General features: G+C 43.8%; 1 protein-coding gene across 1 annotated transcript; it reads left to right on the top strand.

Annotated features, from left to right (window-relative positions):
- The first annotated feature begins 4,726 nt into the window (after window positions 1-4,726).
- Window positions 4,727-18,047, top strand: LOC113039329 (tripartite motif-containing protein 16-like). Its single transcript, XM_026197219.1, has 6 exons — window positions 4,727-5,332; window positions 16,020-16,115; window positions 16,191-16,424; window positions 16,895-17,057; window positions 17,198-17,245; window positions 17,379-18,047. The coding sequence occupies exons 1-6, from the start codon at window positions 4,730-4,732 to the stop codon at window positions 17,900-17,902; spliced, it is 1,668 nt and encodes a 555-aa protein (XP_026053004.1). The 5' UTR covers window positions 4,727-4,729; the 3' UTR covers window positions 17,903-18,047.
- The last annotated feature ends 266 nt before the right edge of the window (window positions 18,048-18,313 follow it).

The following is an 18,313-nucleotide window of genomic DNA, read 5'->3' as shown; positions in this document are numbered from 1 at the left end:
CTGGTGGAATGATCAGCGTTTGGGACCGGGGCAGGTGGATTAATCGAAGAATGAAATACAGGCTTTATTTTAGATACATGAAAGGCGGGATGAATTATCCTGTACGCTGGAGGAAGTTTGAGGCGGACTGCCACCGGACTAATGATCTTGGTGACAGTGAACAGACCAATAAATGTGGGAGCAAGCTTATTAGAGATGGAATGGAGAGGAATGTTCTTGGTAGAAAGCCACATTTTTTGACCCACAACGTATACGGGAGGCCTAGACCAGTGGCGGTCGGCTTAAGCCTTGGTGTGCGCCCCCACTTGGAGTAGAGTCTCACGGGCTCTAGTCCAGGTGCGGTGACACCTCTGGACAAAGGGGTGAATGGAGGGGGTAGCGACTTCGGATTCCAGACTAGGAAAATGGGTGGCTGGTGTCCAACACTACACTCAAACGGAGAAAGGCACGTAGCTGATATAGGTAATGTATTGTGGGCGTACTCCACCATTGGCAGTTGTTGGCTCCAGGAGGAAGGATTCTTGGAAGACCAAACATTGCAACACCCTTTCCAAATCTTGGTTGGCTCTCTCGGTTTGACCATTTCTCTGGGTATGAAACCCTGAGGACAGTCGCTCCCAGTAATCAACAGAATTCACGCCAAAATTTGGACACAAATTGGGGTCCCCTGTTGGAAACCACGTCTGTTGGGAGGTCATGTAAACGAAAGACATGATCTATGACGGTCAACACTGTCTCCTTGGCTGAGGGTCATTTGGGCAAGGGAATAAAGTGGGCCGCCTTCTAGAACTAGTCCACCACTGTCAAAACTACTGTGTTGCGCTGGGAGGGCGGGAGGGCGGTAATAAAATCTAGTGCGATACGGGACAAGGGTCTCAAAGGGACCGGCAGCTGTTGAAGTAGCCCATCAGGGGGTCGATTGGAAGTCTTACCTGTGGCACAAACCGAGCAAGCCAAAACAAAACTGTGAATGTTGCCAGCCATAAGTGGCCACCAGAATCATTACCTGATCAAAAATTTAGTACGGTTAACCTCTGGATGACAAGCCACATTAGAACAATGCCCCCACTGAATGACATTGGACCGTAATCCCTCCGGCACAAATATTAGATTCGGTGGGCACCCGGGCAGAGGCGTTACCCCTTCTAAGGCCGTCTTGACCTTCGATTCGGCCTCCCATGTGAGTGTGGAGACCACTAATGTCTCAGGTAAAATTCACTCAGGAGTAGACGGGCTTCGGAATGGTCAAAAATGCGCGACAAAGAATTGGGTTTGATGTGCTTGGAACCCGGGCGGTACTAGAAAGTAAAATCTAAACGTCCGAAAAAAGTGCCCACCGAGCCTGCCTGGAGTTCAACCTTTTGTCAGTACTAATGTATTATAAATTCTTGTGGTCTGTCCATACTATAAAAGGAACCCCCATGCCTTCTAACCAGTGGCGCCATTCTTCCAATGCCATTTTGACTGCCAACAATTCTCGGTTCCCAATATCATAATTACATTCGGCAGGGGATAATCGCTAAGAGAAAAAAACGTGCATGGGTGCATCTTGTCATCTGAGGGAGAATGTTGGGATAACACTGCACCTACCCCCACCTCCGACGCATCGACCTCCACCACATACTGACGTGATGGATCGGGGGTGATTAAGATCGAAGGGCCGAAACCAGGCAGCCCTTCAGTTTGCCAAACACAGCCTCGGCTGTGTCTGACCACCTGAATGTAGTTCTGGGGGAGGTCAAGGTGGTCAGAGGTGCGTCTAATTGACTGAAGTTGTGAATAAAATGCCGGTAGAAGTTGGCGAACCCCATAAACCTCTGTAGGGCCTTACGGGAATCTGGACTTGGCCACTCTACCATGGAACCACTCTACCATGGAAACAAAACAGACTGTTCATGAAAAGCGCATTTCCCAGCATTGACAAAAAGCCCATTCTCTAGCAACCTCTGCAGCACTCGTCAAACGTGATGCACATGTTCCTGGAGAGAAGAGGAAAAAATCTATATTTAAGTAAATAAGTCGTCCAGGTAGACATATATGAATTGATCGATCATATCTCGCAGCACGTCGTTGACGAATGCCTGGAAGACCGCTGGGGAGTTGGACAGCCCGAAGGGCATGACCAAGTATTCAAAGTGCCCCCTGGGGGTGTTAAAAGTGTTCTTCCATTCATCCCCCTCCCAAATACGGACCAAATGCGGCGACCCGTCTTTCTTCCCCACAAAAAAGAACCCCGCCCCCCGCTGGAGAAGAGGAAGGGCGGATGAACCCCGAAGCTAGAGAATCAGAAATATTTTTCTCCATAGCCTCCCTTTCTGGGACAGAAAGTGAATATAATTTGCCTTTAGGCGGAGACTTACTTGACAGTAAATCTATGGCACAGTCATAGGGACGATGCTGAGGGAGAGAAGCAGCACGAGACTTATTGAACACTTCCTTTAGGTGGGCACGTTAGACAAATCCCCTGCTTCCTCCTGAAACATAGACATAGAAACAGACGGACAAGCAGACACTAGACGAGTCTCATGACCTTTGTTACTCCAGGCCAGGATGGAATGCAGTTGACAGTCCACTTTGGGGTTGTGATGGAGGAGCCAGGGGTGACCAAGAACTATGGGTGCAAGGGGAGAGTCTAGTATGTAGAATGAGATGATTTCTGAGTGGTTGCCTGATGTGATGAGGGTAATGTTTTCAGTGATGAGTGAGATGACCGGCAGTCTATGTCCATTGAGGGCGTGAACCGTGATATGGTGAGTGAGGGGTCTGAGGGGAATTTGAAGTCTGCGTGCGAGTGCATGGTCCATGAAATTACCTTCAGCCCTGGAGTCCAGAAGTGCTTGACAGTCGTGAAATCGTGCTGACCATCTTAGTTTTACCGGGAGGAGCGTAGATGATGATGGGGTCTTCTCGGTGGAGATCCCATCCGATAGTAGCTTCATACTTACTACTGGGCTTGGCCTTTTACCGGACAGATGTAGGCATGATGACCAGTCCCACCGCAGTAGAGGCACAGACCCAGGGATCTCCGCCTCTCATTCTCCTCCCGGTAAAAGCCGAGCTCGCCCTACCTGCATGGGCTCGTGATCATAGGAGAGGCTGACGGCCCGAACGAAAACTCGCTTCATCTCGGCTTAAAACACATCTCTTCCATCTTTATTTGACCCTCTAACTATAACACTCACTATTCTAATTATATTCTTAAAATAAAAAAAATATAACTACTAACTACTTTTTGTATTCTATTTTCTTTACATTTATTGTACAATTTTATATATATTAGGAACTCTAAAACTAGCTTGCTCTATTGTTGTTCTATTCTATCTGTTTTCTTTTTATTTATTATATTATTTAAAAGCCCTTGCTACGTGTACTGTGTTAAACTAACTGAGACTTGTTATAGCACTTATATATCATTGCTCTTTTTGTTGTTTTTGATTGGCTCCACTTTCCTCATTTGTAAGTCTCTTTGGATAAAAGCATCTGCTAAAAGACTAAATATAAATTTAAATGTAATGTAAATTAAAATGGCTTGACAGGAGAAATGCTGGTCAATGCTGTTGTCTGCAGCATGTTTAACATTGGGCTGAATCCAGTTATTCATTAGTCAGCTACTTATTAACACTTTCTGTTCTGAATAATGTGACACTTCCATAAAGCATATCTACCCTCTATGGCATTGTTCCTATAACAGGAAGTGCTGTTTTCTCTATTAACAAGGCATTTTCTAAGGTGTATAAAATACAATACCATGGCTTGGCTTGATACACAGTCTTATGGTCTAGCAAAATCCTCATTTTAAACATCTTTTACTTTACCAATGTTTATCTCAGCCAACGCAGATGAATGAAGAAAGCTTTTCAGGGCAACACAGAAATGCAGGATATTCATATAAAATTGTATTATATTATCAATGTAGACATGTAGGTCTTTTGAATGTAGTAAGGTGGTAATAATGGAAAATGGGCCAAATTACAGAGAGTTTTGTTATAAGCTTGCAGTTTTGTGCATTTGTACTTATACTTCACAAATGTGTTTATAGACTAAATACCATAAAGTAATCTAGATACCATAGAAACCGTATTGTTGTTTTTTTGCGTGGTAGTGAGGTGTCATATGCGTCATGTGTTTTTTTAACTGTGGTCTTCATGAGCTTTATATACAATACCATAGAAGACCTGTGGTTAATTTAAGTAGAATAGATTTCTCAGTAAGAAAAAATTAGTTGCTAAAATTAAACGCTCTTTTTGTGTTAATGGAAATACATTTACTTCTGTATCCAAACTCAAGCTACAGCTACTGTCAAAAGCGACTGCTACTGTCAACTCAAGCTCCTGTCTAATGTGCATTTCCAAGACACAAAACATGTATTATCATAAATAAAAAACAGGTAACTGGTCTTAAATGTTATTCTGGAGCCCCAGTGTTCCCCTGGTGTTCCCCAGTCCTAGACCAGGAGAGTCACTTTCTCACAGAGTTTAGTTTGATCTCTAATTAAACACACCTGAATCAACTATAGTCAACAACTGAATCGCCAACTTAACTCTTTGCACTTACTTTAATAACAGCCGGATGTGTTAAAACTAAACTCAGCAGGAGCGGAAATGAGGAAACTGTCCCGCAGACAGTCCAGTTTTACACACGTCACACAACCACACAGCAGGAAACTATTTCAGCTTATCATTTCTGGGGGGAAAAACTTACGTTTAGTCGAGCTGTTGTGGTTGTGTTGATGTTTGTGTCTCTGTATTCATGCAGTAAAATGGCAAAAGCCAGATTTTCTCAGGATGAGTTCTTGTGTCCGGTGTGTCTGGATGTCCTGAAGGATCCAGTGACCATCCAGTGTGGACACAGTTACTGTAAGAGCTGTATTACAGACTGCTGGGATCAGGAGGATCAGAAGAGAGTCTACAGATGTCCTCAGTGCAGACAGAACTTCAGTCCAAGACCTGCTTTATTTAAGAACCTGCTATTTGCTGAACTGGTGGAGAAACTGAAGAAGACCAAACTCCAAAGTGCTGTTCCTGCTGGAGCTGGAGATGTGCAGTGTGACGTCTGTACTGGAAGAAAACAAAAAGCCATCAAGTCCTGTCTGGTGTGTCTGAACTCTTACTGTCAGAGTCACCTTGAACAACATGAGAGCTTCTTTAGAGGAAAGAGACACAAAATGATTGAAGCCACTGGACGACTGCAGGAGATGATCTGTCAGAAACACGAGAAGCTCCTTGAGGTTTTCTGTCGCACTGATCAGAAGTGTATATGTGTGCTGTGTACGATGGATGAACATAAAAACCACAAGACTGTATCAGTAGCAGCACAGAGGACAGAGAAACAGGTATTTAACACTAGACAGTGATGAAATATTGCTGACACTTTAAGGGTTAGTTCACCCAGATAGCAAATTTATGTAATTAAAAACTTACCCTCATGTTGTTTCAAACCTGTAAAACCTCCGTTTATCTTCAGAACACAGTTTAAGATATTTTAGATTTAGTCCGAGAGCTGTCAGTCCCTCCATTGAAGCTGTGTGTACGGTCTACTGTCCATGTCCAGAAAGATAAGAAAAACATCATTAAAGTAGTCCATGTGACATCAGAGGGTCGGTTAGAATTTTTTGAAGCATCGAAAATACCTTTTGGTTCAAAAATAGCAAAAACTACGACTTTATTCAGCATTGTCTTCTCTCCCGTGTCCGTAGAGAGTTCAAATCAAAGCAGTTTGTGATATACGGTTCATGAACGAATCCTTCAGTTCACCAAATCAAACTGAATCGTTTTAAACGGTTCGCATCTCTAATACGCATTAATCCACAAATGACTTAAGCTGTTAACTTTTTTAATGTGTTTGACACTCCCTCTAAGTTCAAACAAACCAATATCCCGGAGTAATTCATTTACTCAAACAGTACACTGACTGAACTGCTGTGAAGAGAGAACTGAAGATGAACACCGAACCGAGCCAGATAATGAACTAAGACTGACTCATTCTCGAGTCAAGAACCATTTCTGTCAGATGCGTCCGATTCGTGAACCGAGGAGCTGATGATACTGCGCATGTATGATTCAGCGTGAAGCAGACCGACACAGAGCATCTGAACTGAACTGATTCTTTTGGTGATTGATTCTGAACTGATTCTGTGCTAGTGTTATGGGCGCGGGTAAACCGAAAGGCTTGAATCAAGGGCAATCATCGCCAATGACGCCATTACATCGAGAGCAAAAGAACCAGTGAACCATTTTCTTCAACCGGTTTATTGAATCGAACTGTCCGAAAGAACTACTGGTGATACGAAAAACCAATGCAACCGGTTCTTCACTCGTGAACGAGTCAGTCTATTGTTCGTTATCTGCCTGGGCTCGGTGTTCATCTTCAGTTCTCTCTTCACATCAGTTCAGTCAGTGTACTGTTTGAGTGCATGAATTACTCCGGGATATTGGTTTGTTTGAACTCAGAGGGAGTGTCAGACACATTAAAAAAGTTAACAGCTTAAGTCATTTGTGGATTAATGCGTATTAGAGATGCGAACCGTTTAAAACCATTCAGTTCGATTTGGTGAACTAAATGATTCGTTCACGAACCGGATATCCAGACTGCTTTGATTTGAACTCTCTCTCACACGGACACGGAAGAGAAGACAATGCTGAATAAAGTCATAGTTTTTGCTATTTTTGGAACAAAATGTATTTTCGATGCTTCAAAATATTCCAACTGACCGTCTGATGTCACATGGACTACTTTGATGTTGTTTTTCTTACCTTTCTGGACATGGACAGTAGACCGTACACAGTCCATCAGTGACAACAACACTAGATCTAAATAGGAAAAGGATCTGCCGCCCGCAGTTAATTTTGATATTCTAGGTATTATCAAATGGCCAAAGTTTTCAGAATGCAGAGGAAGTGGATCTATACGATGTTTGATAGGGAGCCAGTGCAGTGTGGACAGGACCAGGCTAATATGGTCATACTTCCTGGTTCTAGTAAGAACTCTTGCTGCTGCATTTGGACTAGTTTATGTTTGTTCACCCAATAAAGCATTACAATTATCTAACATTGAGGTCATGAATGCATTAACTGACGTTTCTGCATTTGACATTGAGAGCATAGGTTGTAATTTAGATATATTCTTCAGATATAATTTTTTTTTTGGTAAAAAAAAAAAAAAAGACAGCCTTCTACTGTTTACAGTTAAATGCAATATTGTCCATGTTTACATTAGTATATAATCATAATTTGTCTCCTTTCACATAGATGACAATGTAATTGATTATATACTTCATTTAAGGATATATTTCAATAAGGTATTCCTGTAGAATTGTAGAAAATTGTTAATCTATTTATTTTTGTATTATGCTGGGTTTTGAGCTCAGGTTAAATTTTTTTTTTTTTTTTATAAATTACAAATTACACATGATGAGAGAGAAAATAATTCATTTAGTATAAAAGAAGTAGTCGCTGAAGGCATTTTGTACAAAAGCAATTATAGAATATAGCTGCAAGAAGCAATTAAAGATCAAACACAACAGAGGCAGAAAGAGGAGCAGGCATGGCAGGGAGGGTCAGGCTGAACACGAAATTGAGTAATTAAATAGGGTGATTTTACTCAAACTTCAAGCATTATTAATATGATTAGATAATATGTTCAATTTTGACCAATAGGTGGCGCTGTTATCAAATTGATGTGGTGTGGTCAGTATGAGGTGACAATGACACAAATAATCCTTGGTGTCACTATGTCAAAGCTTCTCAGATGAAGTTTGGCACCATGCTATCAATTTTCTTAATGCGGTAAATTTAACCATTTTGCCTATCAACGCAAAGTTCATTACTTTTTCCAGCATGGTCTGAAGATAATTTGGGTTGAATTTGTTAAGAAGAGTGTGAAGTCGTGGCCTAATGATTAGAGAGTTAGAGAGAATATTACAACTGAGGTGCCCTTGAGCAAGGCCCACTGCTCTGGGTGTGTGCTAATGGTGTGTGTGTGTGTGTGTGTGTGTGTTTGTGTGTGCACTTTGGATGGGTTATTCGCTTGTTAAGTCTGACGTCACGTAGCATCGCTTCCTTCTCTATCATTTACCACAAGAAAACAACAAAAGGTGCTAATATAAACTCACAATGTTATAATACAATACTAGCGAAAAAGTTATAATCTTAACCTTTAACTCCATACCGAAGTCCCAGATAGGCAGACAATGAAAATATAAATATAAAAAATATATATACAAATTATTTGTGTTTGGGATGCTGTGAACACGGAGACTGTAGTGTATACCGTAAGTTTGAAAGCGTTTAGCTTAAATTATTAATATGAATAAACAGTGCTCAAACTGCTGCTGAGGTCGTATTCTCAAGTGAAGCGAGTTGAGGCTTGAACAAGGAAACAGCACTTCTTACGTCATCACTTAACAACAGGAAATGCAGAGCACAAATTCTGAGTATGGGTTACCATACTTGGCTGTATATCACGTCACATTTTTTTTTTTTAAGTAAGTTTAAAAAAAAAAAAAGAAATAAGGAACTTTGGCCAGTTATAGCATACTGTAATTGTTATCAATATTCCTGGCATGACTCAAAGAATCTTTTTGAGTACTTTCAGGGCATGGTGCTAAAGACACATACAAAGTTTTGTAACAATATACCAATGCATTTGTAAAATATAACTTTTTAAAATTATTATTATTATTATTATTTTTTTAATTGGACGACCTGGAAAATTGGGTACCACTTGACTCTGCATGCTGCTCTGAATGCAGAGGTCTTGTGATTTTTGGCCAAACTGTTATAAGTTATAAGCAAAAATGTTTTCTATCTCTGGACCAGTAGGTGGCACTGTGCTGAAACTGTGTAGATGTAACGGAGGCCAGCTGGTAAGTGCTGTACAGGTAAACCTCACTCCCCTGAACTCAAGTGCTTTAGTGTCCTTGTTAGAGCGCTTGTCTCTCATGCTGGAGACCCAGGTTTGAGTCCCACTCGGAACAAGAATGAGGTGGTTACGACCAGAGGGGTTATACAGGTAACCTCAGATCACTGTTGTTTCTAGCCATTACAATTCAAAAGCTATTAGCTATTTGTAAAGCTATTACAAATGTGAGTCCATATTTGGACAAGTTGTTGTGCTAGAGGGTTTGAGTTAGAGACTCTAAATTTGGTGTGGTTAATTTTCAGACTATCGGTGTTCCAAATGTTACAGCTTTTCACCATGCACATTCTTTTGCCTGCCATAGACTTCTAAAGCGAAAGAAGAAGAACACTAACAGATTCAATAGTTGCCTACTCACCTTCGGTCAATTCTTCAAGAACGAGGAGACAAGGAGCACTATAAACAATCTTTCAATTTCTTGAAATACAAGGGTAATCCAGCATGGGTGCAAGAAATATCACATGTATGGACAATGCAGACCCGATAGAGGAGAGACACAAAGACATGAACTTAAATTGTAGGGATAATTACTCAACACAGGTGCATGGAATGAGACAATCAACACGGGACATGGAACACATGGAGGGAAACGCAACATAATGAGTCCGGGGCATTACTCCCCCCTCCCGGTTGATGCGACCCTGTACTGTGGAAATAACATGTGGAGAGAATGGGTGGGAACTAGGGAGGAGGCTCAGGAGGAGGACAGACACCCGGGTGGGGGCCAGCAGATTGAAACTAAGGAGACGATGGAGGGAGGAGCCTTAGAGGAGGAATGGCCGCTGACTCTAGGGGGCTGACCAACGGCAGCTGAGCAGGTGGTGGAGGAGTCCGAGGCGGAGACGGAGAGCAGAAGAACCAGGGTGACTGGAAGGATCCGGCGGTACTAGGTGGAGCCGGAGACTGAAGCGACAGAGGACTGAGGTGGAGCCGAGGGGATGAAGGAGCCTAACGGAGACGGAGGGACGGTGGGATGAGGCGAAACCAGAGGAGGGTTGACTCCAGATCAAGGCAGGCACTGCAGAATCGAAAAACCCCTCAGGGCTTGACGAGGGAACCATGGATGAAGGAGGGCTGGACGAGACCAGTGGAGGCAATGGAGAGAGGAGAGGGGGCAGTTCGCTCTCTAGATCAGATTCCCAATCAATGAGATTCTCCTTTCACATATTGATGTAAACTTGGGATTTCACACTTAAACTCATTCTTTCTCTCTTCCTGCAACATGTATGAATGTGTGAGTGTGTGTGCTTATGTGTTATATGTCTTTTTATCTAATTCATCTAAAAAAGCCTTATTCATGTTCAGTGTTGGGTGTAATGCGTTACAAAGTAACTGTAATAATATTACTTTTTTCAGTAACTAGTAGTGTAAGGCATTACTCGTCTGAAAATGGTAATATTATTACAGTTTTCCCGAGCTAGTTACTTGCGTTACATTTGCCAGTAGCACCTTCATCACACACAAGGCACACAACACAGAGAACAGAAGGGAAGGGGAGGAGGGCATGAATGGAACAGTGATTGGTCTGGGTTTGGTACGAGGTATCATTTACCATCACTGATTGGTCGACAGCCGGCAGCAGAGCGGCACGCTCAGACAGATGGGGAAAAATGGAAGCGTCAACAACGGCAAGCTCTTTTTCAGAGGAAGGTTCCCAGCAACAGAAAGTTAGTTTCGACGGGTGGAGATTCAGTAATTATTTTGTAGGGGTGCTCCGATCACGATCGGCCGCTCGTTAATGTGCATCTCGTCAGTAAAGCCGGTTCTCTAATCAGCGGTTTATTCCATCAGGTGCGTGAACCGTAACAGGTGCGTGAACCATATGTTCATACAACTGTGCCAATAAACGCTGAAAATGAACGTGGATTTGCGCATCTTCTCAGTTAATAACGGCTCTGTGTAGTAACAGCTGCTCTATGTGAAATCACGCACCTGATGGAATTAACCGCTGATTAGAGAACAGGTGTACTGACGAGCAGTAGTAATATAAGTGAGTTGTGTATACAGTGATTTATGTGACTTCAATTATTTCTTATTAAACTGAAATCGAAAAGTAAAAAGTATTTTTTGGAAAAACCACATCCTGGTGTTAGTCTTCATATGCTGCTGAATAGTGTTAACACAGATATAGAAAAATAAGGAGTGCAAGAGATTGATTCCTAATGTCAGTTTATTTTTAATTAATACTATAGTAGTTCGGTTCCCTTTACATCTTTAACTACCCGTTAATTTATCAATTGAATGGGTGACCTATCCTCATTAATAGAGAATTGGCAGGAGCCGCCACTGATAAAGACCCTAAAGAACACTCCTCCTTTGTATGTTCTCCCTCCATCTGATGCATCTCAGGCAATCATAGAGTAATTAAGAAAAAAAGATGTAACTAGTAATATAACTAGTAATATAACTAGTTACTTTCTCCAGGGAGTAATAAATTAAAGTAAGGTATTACTATTTTTGAGAGTAATATGTAATATGTAATATATTACTTTTTTGAGTAACTAGCCCCAACACTGTTCATGTTGAAAGTGTTTCATAGTTCATGAAAGTCATAGTGTTTCATGCTTACAAGGTAATGTCTTAAACTGCTGATCTTGTTACTGTGGTAATTAATTGTCACGATCATTACATGGAGTGCCCATGAACTTTTGTAGAGGGCACTCCAATCAGGACTATTCCACACTCACCACCAGATGTCACTCGGACTCTAGCAGCTCTTATCTGTTGCACCACACCCTAACTACATTTCCCATTAGTCTCTGCATCACAATCACCCTGCCACACCTGCACATCATTCCTCAATCAATCTCCTTGCCACACCTGCACCTCATTTACACACGCATATAAGCAGCACACTCACTCTCACTCACTGCGAAGTCTTGTTTAGCCAGTCTGACATTTCCGAGCGTTTTCCTTGTGTTTCCCTTCTGTACCTGACCTTGGATTGTTTATACCGACTCTGATTCTCTGCTGCCTGCCCCCGACATCTGCTTGTTCCTGTTATCGATTCTGATTATCCCCACATACCTGACGCCGTTACTGATCACTGCCTGTCTGACCATTCTCATTAAAAGTTCTGCACATGGATCCGAATCTCTCTGTCTCATCATTACAGAAGACTTCGCCAAACCAGGATCCAGCAGCTTTCTTGAACCCCAGACCAGGTATGGAGTCAGCTAACAGTTCATGCAACCCTATAAAGGTGCTATGCTCCATCTTTCAGTATGGTAGACCAATTGAGCTCTTTGTGGAGGAATTCATTCAGTATAGTCAGCTTTTTCCTGGGGATGAGGAACTGGTAAAGGACTGTTTCTAGAGTGGTCTTGATACTAGGGTAAGCTTGAGTTTACCGGAGGGAGACCCTAGCTGGACCCTGGGACAGTTTATTGACTTTGTGTTGGAGTTTTGTGGCTCTCCTTTTACAGTTGAGGAGGTTACTTCTCCAATGTATCCAGCTCCTATCTATAAGATGGCCGACAGCCCAGCACCACAGCACAAGATGGCCGCCAGCCCAGCGCCACAGCACAAGATGGCCGACTCAACGACTGAGCCTCCAGACCAGGTGCCACCGACTCGCCACCATAGAGGGCGGAGGAGGAGGAGACAGGTGTTTAGCGCTCCTCAAAGCCCAGAGATCATTACCGAGGTGGTGCCCGAGGCTGTTCCGGAGGTCGAGGTGGTGCCCGACGCTGTTCCGGAGGCCGAGGTGGCACCCGATGCCGAGGCAGCGCCCGATGCCGAGGCAGTGCCTGATGCTGTTCCGAAGGCCGAGGCGGTGCTCGAGGCTGTTCCAGAGGCCGAGGCGGTGCTCGAGGCCGTTCCAGAGGCAGTGCCCGAAGCAGAGGCGCCTCAGGTTTCCACAGACAGTTCAGAGTCGAGTCAGTTCCCAGTGGACCCTCCAGAGTCGAGTCAGTTCCCAGTGGACCCTCCAGAGTCGAGTCAGTTCCCAGTGGACCCTCCAGAGTCGAGTCAGTTCCCAGTGGACCCTCCAGAGTCGAGTCAGTTCCCAGTGGACCCTCCAGAGTCGAGTCAGTTCCCAGTGGACCCTCCAGAGTCAGGGCTAGTTACCGGTGATCAGGACCCCGTTGATTTCCAAGAACCTAGTCAGGTCACCAATGATCTTCATGGGCAAAGTCAAGTCACCATTAACCTCCGTGAACCAAGTCAAGTCACCAATGATCTTCATGGGCAAAGTCAAGTCACCATTAACCTCCGTGAACCAAGTCAAGTCACCAATGATCTTCATGGGCAAAGTCAAGTCACCATTAACCTCCGTGAACCAAGTCAAGTCACAGTTGATCCTCAGGAACCAAGTCAAGTCACCAATGATCTTCATGAGCAAAGTCAAGTCACCAATGATCTTCATGAACCCAGTCAAATCACCACAGATCTACCAGAGCTTCGTCACATCTCAGCCGAACTCCCAGAGCCTCGTCACAACTCAGAGCTCTCGTCCTATCCTGTCACGGCCAGGGAGGCCGTCAATGAGCTGTCATTCATTCCAGTCAGGGCTACGGGGACCATACACCAACTCTCCGTCTGTCCTGTCATGGCCACGGAGGCCAGCTACCATCTCATCATGGCCACGGAGGCCGCTATTAACCTGTTTATGTTCACTGTTTCAGTCCCACCTGACCAGATTTGCTTTCCTGTGCCATCAACTCTACTGTGGTGGTCGTCTGCTCCGCCCTGGTGGGCCTCTGTCATGTCTGTTCAACTATGGTGGTTGTCTGGTCCGCCCTGGTGGGCTTCTGCCCCATCATCTCGGCTGTGGTGGTTCTCTGCTCCGCCCTGGTGGGCTTCTGTCCCCTCTTCTCAGCTGTGGTGGTCGTCTGCTCCACCCTGGTGGGCTCCAGCTCAACCTGCTCCGCTCTGGTGGGCTCCCACGCCACCTGCTCTGCCTTGGTGGACCCCTGTTCCCGAGTTAGGCCCACGGCGGGTCCCTGTTTCCTCTGTCAGGCCAAGGAAGGGCCCTTGTTTCCCATGTCAGGTCCAGGAGAGACTCCTGATCTCCATGTTAGGCCCAGTTCTGCCTGCTCTGCCCCAGTCCTCGACCACTCCACTTCCTCATGGACCTGGCCCTCCGTCCCTCCCCCTGTTCTGCCTCCGCTCCACCGCCCTCCTAGATTGTTTTGAGCGTCTGGAAGCCGCTCCTTTGTGGGGGGGCTATGTCACGATCATTACATGGAGTGCCCATGAACTTTTGTAGAGGGCACTCCAATCAGGACTATTCCACACTCACCACCAGATGTCACTCGGACTCTAGCAGCTCTTATCTGTTGCACCACACCCTAACTACATTTCCCATTAGTCTCTGCATCACAATCACCCTGCCACACCTGCACATCATTCCTCAATCAATCTCCTTGCCACACCTGCACCTCATTTACACACACATATAAGCAGCACACTCACTCTCACTCACTGCGAAGTCTTGTTTAGCCAGTCTGACATTTCCGAGCGTTTTCCTTGTGTTTCCCTTCTGTACCTGACCTTGGATTGTTTATACCGACTCTGAGGGCCCTATTTTAACGATCTGAAACGCAAGTGTCAAAGCGGGAAGCGCAAGTAACTTTGTGGGCGGGTCTCGGCGCTGTTGCTATTTTCCCGGCGGGATAAATGGATCTTGCGCCCGGCGCAAATCTAAAATGGGTTGGTCTGAAGTAGCTTCATTATTCATAGGTGTGGTTTGGGCGTAACGTGAAATAAACCAATCAGAGCGTCATCCAACATTCCCTTTAAAATCAGGTGCGCAAGTTCCATTATGGATTGCTATTATTATGGCGTATTTACCAGGCGCACGCCAGGACCGGTTCACAGCCGAGGAGACTGATGTTCTTGTAAGAGCAGTGAAAGACAGAGAAGTTGTGTTGTATGGGGATGGGAGAATAATTAGCCTGAATAATTTGTAAAATAGATTTATGCCTATTTTTTTCACATCTTCGTGTCACACCACAATGATTTCCGTCATCTCATGTGTTAAACATTTTTTAGTGTAACAATTTATGATTTGCAAAAATAACTGTTGCATCTGTGTAGATTATATGAGCAAAGTGTATGCGCGTTGTGCACGCTATACATTATGGTCAAGCATGCGCCCATGAAATAGCATAATAATAGTGAGCCACTGACTTTAGACTAGGTTTTTTCTGGTCAGTGGCGCAATTGTTACATGGAATAGCAAAATAGCACCAGGGATTGTTTGCGCCGGAACACGCCTCCTTTTTTGCGCTGAACCGCCCAGGGAGCGCAAGTTCATTCACTAGTTTAGCGACGTGCTTCTGTGGAGGGAAAAGCGCGCTTTGCGCGGGTGCAAAATAGGAATGACACATGCGTCGGTGTACAAAGTCAATTGCGCTGGGTGCAAGATAGGGCCCTGATTCTCTGCTGCCTGCCCCCGACATCTGCTTGTTCCTGTTATCGATTCTGATTATCCCCACATACCTGACGCCGTTACTGATCACTGCCTGTCTGACCATTCTCATTAAAAGTTCTGCACATGGATCCGAATCTCTCTGTCTCATCATTACATTAATAGTGTTTTCACTATACTTTGGATATTAATATCTGTTCAGTGAATCGCTGTCTCAGTGATCAGCCGTAAAACAGTGATTCTTTTCAAATTCCCTTGATTCCCTCTGAGCTAAATTTACCTGTTTACCTTACACAGACAGACAAACACTTTCTGAATCCAGATGATTTCAGTCATTTATAGCTTCAATTTGGAGTTTATTTTGCCTTGGTTCTGTGTAGATTAATTAGAGTTCATGATGATCTAGTTAATACTCACTGTAGTGATCCAATAGATCATTTTCTAAGTAGAGGCTAATCTTAATTGTATAGAACACAGAACTGTCAGTGTGAATCTCTACGTCTGTGTCATTTTAATTTTTATGATACTTATGCTTGTATTATGAAACAGACCTTAATCTTCATGTTAATTAATGTTCAATGGTGGTAAATGTTCAGTTGTCTCTTCTGGAGTTTTAACCTACAGCCAATAGTTCTCAGTTCTTTTTTCTTTTACTGGATTCATCTGTTCACATGATGATCTAGAGCCAGTAGTTTTCTGTGAGATTGACGATCATCTGTTTGTCCTGCAGAAGCAGCTGAAGGAGACACAGAAGTCTCTCCAGCAGAGAATCCAGCAGAGAGAGAAAGATCTCCAGCAGCTGAGAGAGACTGTGGAGTCTCATAAGGTGAGTCTGGAGAAGAAGAGAAGTTTGTCTCCGTCTCAGTTCAGACTGAAGCTGAATCACTGTGTGTCCTAACAGCGCTCTGCACAGACAGCAGTGGAGGACAGTGAGAGGATCTTTACTGAGCTCATCCGCTCCATTGAGAGAAGCCACTCAGAGCTGATACGACTGATCAGAGATCAGGAAAAGACTGCAGTGAGTCGAGCTGAAGAACGACTGGAGCGACTGGAGCAGGAGATCAATGATCTGAGGAGGAGAGACGCTGAGCTGGAGCAGCTTTCACACACACAGGATCACATCCAGTTCCTGCAGGTAACACAGATCTAGAAGAACAGGATCAGAGTGGACTTGAACAGATCCTGCTGAGACAGAGACTCACAGAGAAACAGTTCATGAGTGTCTTATTATATAATCATCAGTCAGACTCTCATCTGATCATATTCTTCTGAAAGAGACGCTGCTTACAAACAGCTTTCAGCTCTGGAAATCTCTTAGGAATCATTCCTCTCAGCTCTTTCTCCTGGAAGATGTATTTAGCTGTCAAACACCACTAGAACCACCAACAGTTCAAAACCTCACTAACATTTCAGCTAACATTTTCAAACAGGTTGAATTGTGTTCCCATATAGTAATAAAATTGACCCCTCTACAGTTGTTGAACCCCTTACCAAACCTTAAACCAACCCGTATCACCAAACCTGTCTCTAACCAACCCATATTATACATCGACGACAGCAGTATATTGCAGGCTGTGATCTAAAGTGTTTCTCTGTTTTCTGTAGAGTTTCCAGTCTTTCTCAGCACCTCCTGAAACTACAGACTACAGAAATTACGATCTCTTCAGTTCTCTCTTCTCTTCTGATTCTCTGAGAGAATCTGTCCATCAGCTGAGAGACAAACTGGAGGATTTCTGTAAAGAGCAGCTCAAGAAGATCTCAGACAGAGGTAAAGTCCTGGAGATTCATCTGCTCTCAGAAACCAGTCCATCATCATCTCATATCATGGAGAACATCATATTAGAAATGTGTTATGAGTAGATACAGGATCATGAGAATCACACTGTTCATGTCTGTTGATTTCCACAGTCACATTCACCAACATTGTTCCCAGAACCAGGAAGGACTTCCTACAATGTAAGTCAGTAAGAAAACCAGCAGAAAAACTGTATATTGAACATGAAGAGTTCTCTACATGAAAAGATCTAACAGATTCCTAATTCTGTATATATATATTATTATTATTTATTTTATTTTTTATCTCCATCAGATTCCCATCAGCTCAGTCTGGATCTGAACACAGTGAATAAATGGGTCCATCTGTCTGAAAGGAATCGAGCAATTACAAACACTGGCAAAAAGCAGCCATATCCTGATCATCCAGATAGATTTGATCAATGGTCTCAGGTGTTGTGTAGAGAGAGTGTGTGTGGACGCTGTTACTGGGAGCTGGAGTGGAGTGGGAATCACGGAGTGTGTATATCAGTGTCATATAAGAGCATCAGCAGGAAGGGATTGGGCAATGAGTGTGTGTTTGGACGTAATGATCAGTCCTGGAGTTTGTTCTGCTCTCCATCCAGATGCTCATTCAGACACAATAACATAAAGACTGATCTCCCTGTGATTCCCATCATCAGTAGAATAGGAGTGTTTGTGGATCACAGAGCAGGAACTCTGTCCTTCTACAGCGTCTCTGACACAATGAGCCTCATCCACACAGTCCAGACCACATTCACTCAGCCGCTCTATCCTGGGTTTTGGATAGATTATAAATCATCAGTGAAAATGTGTTGATGAACCAGAACAGAGCAAAATGACAGTGAATGCAGTTCTTTGAGCAAAATGATGAATCAATGACTGTGAGATGTAAAAGAGTCTCTTCCTTTCTCTTTGTTATATTATTGCTGCACCTGAACTTCTGTCACTGAAATAACATATCACCGGGTTCCTCAAATCTTGCCCTGGACGATTTTACCACCTGCGAATTCCAGAAGCAATCGCACGAAGTTGATAGACGTGTTCGACTTGAAGCACTGCCGCACGCACAGAAGGATCACTGTATGACATTAAAGTACAGCAAGAGCAATAAGAGAGCACACATAAGGCTTGTTTGAGATTAGTTAAATTTGCGCAGAACCGATCACTGGTGATCACGACGAGATGCATGCCGGTTAGAAAGTGTACGAGTTACGTCTGCCTTGCTCT

This window comes from Carassius auratus, chromosome 2 (assembly GCF_003368295.1).
Source record: "Carassius auratus strain Wakin chromosome 2, ASM336829v1, whole genome shotgun sequence".
In the NCBI taxonomy this organism is placed as follows: domain Eukaryota; kingdom Metazoa; phylum Chordata; class Actinopteri; order Cypriniformes; family Cyprinidae; genus Carassius; species Carassius auratus.
Note: the sequence above shows the minus strand (reverse complement) of the source record. Positions and strands in the feature narration are given on the sequence as shown.

Bases quoted from the DNA above. Each gene is read 5' to 3' on its own strand.
- LOC113039329 (XM_026197219.1), top strand. From the start codon at position 4,730: ATGTTTGTGTCTCTGTATTCATGCAGTAAAATGGCAAAAGCCAGATTT. The intron at 16,116-16,190 runs GTGAGTCTGGAG...GTGTCCTAACAG, and splicing joins AGACTGTGGAGTCTCATAAG to CGCTCTGCACAGACAGCAGT. The intron at 17,246-17,378 runs GTAAGTCAGTAA...TATCTCCATCAG, and splicing joins CAGGAAGGACTTCCTACAAT to ATTCCCATCAGCTCAGTCTG.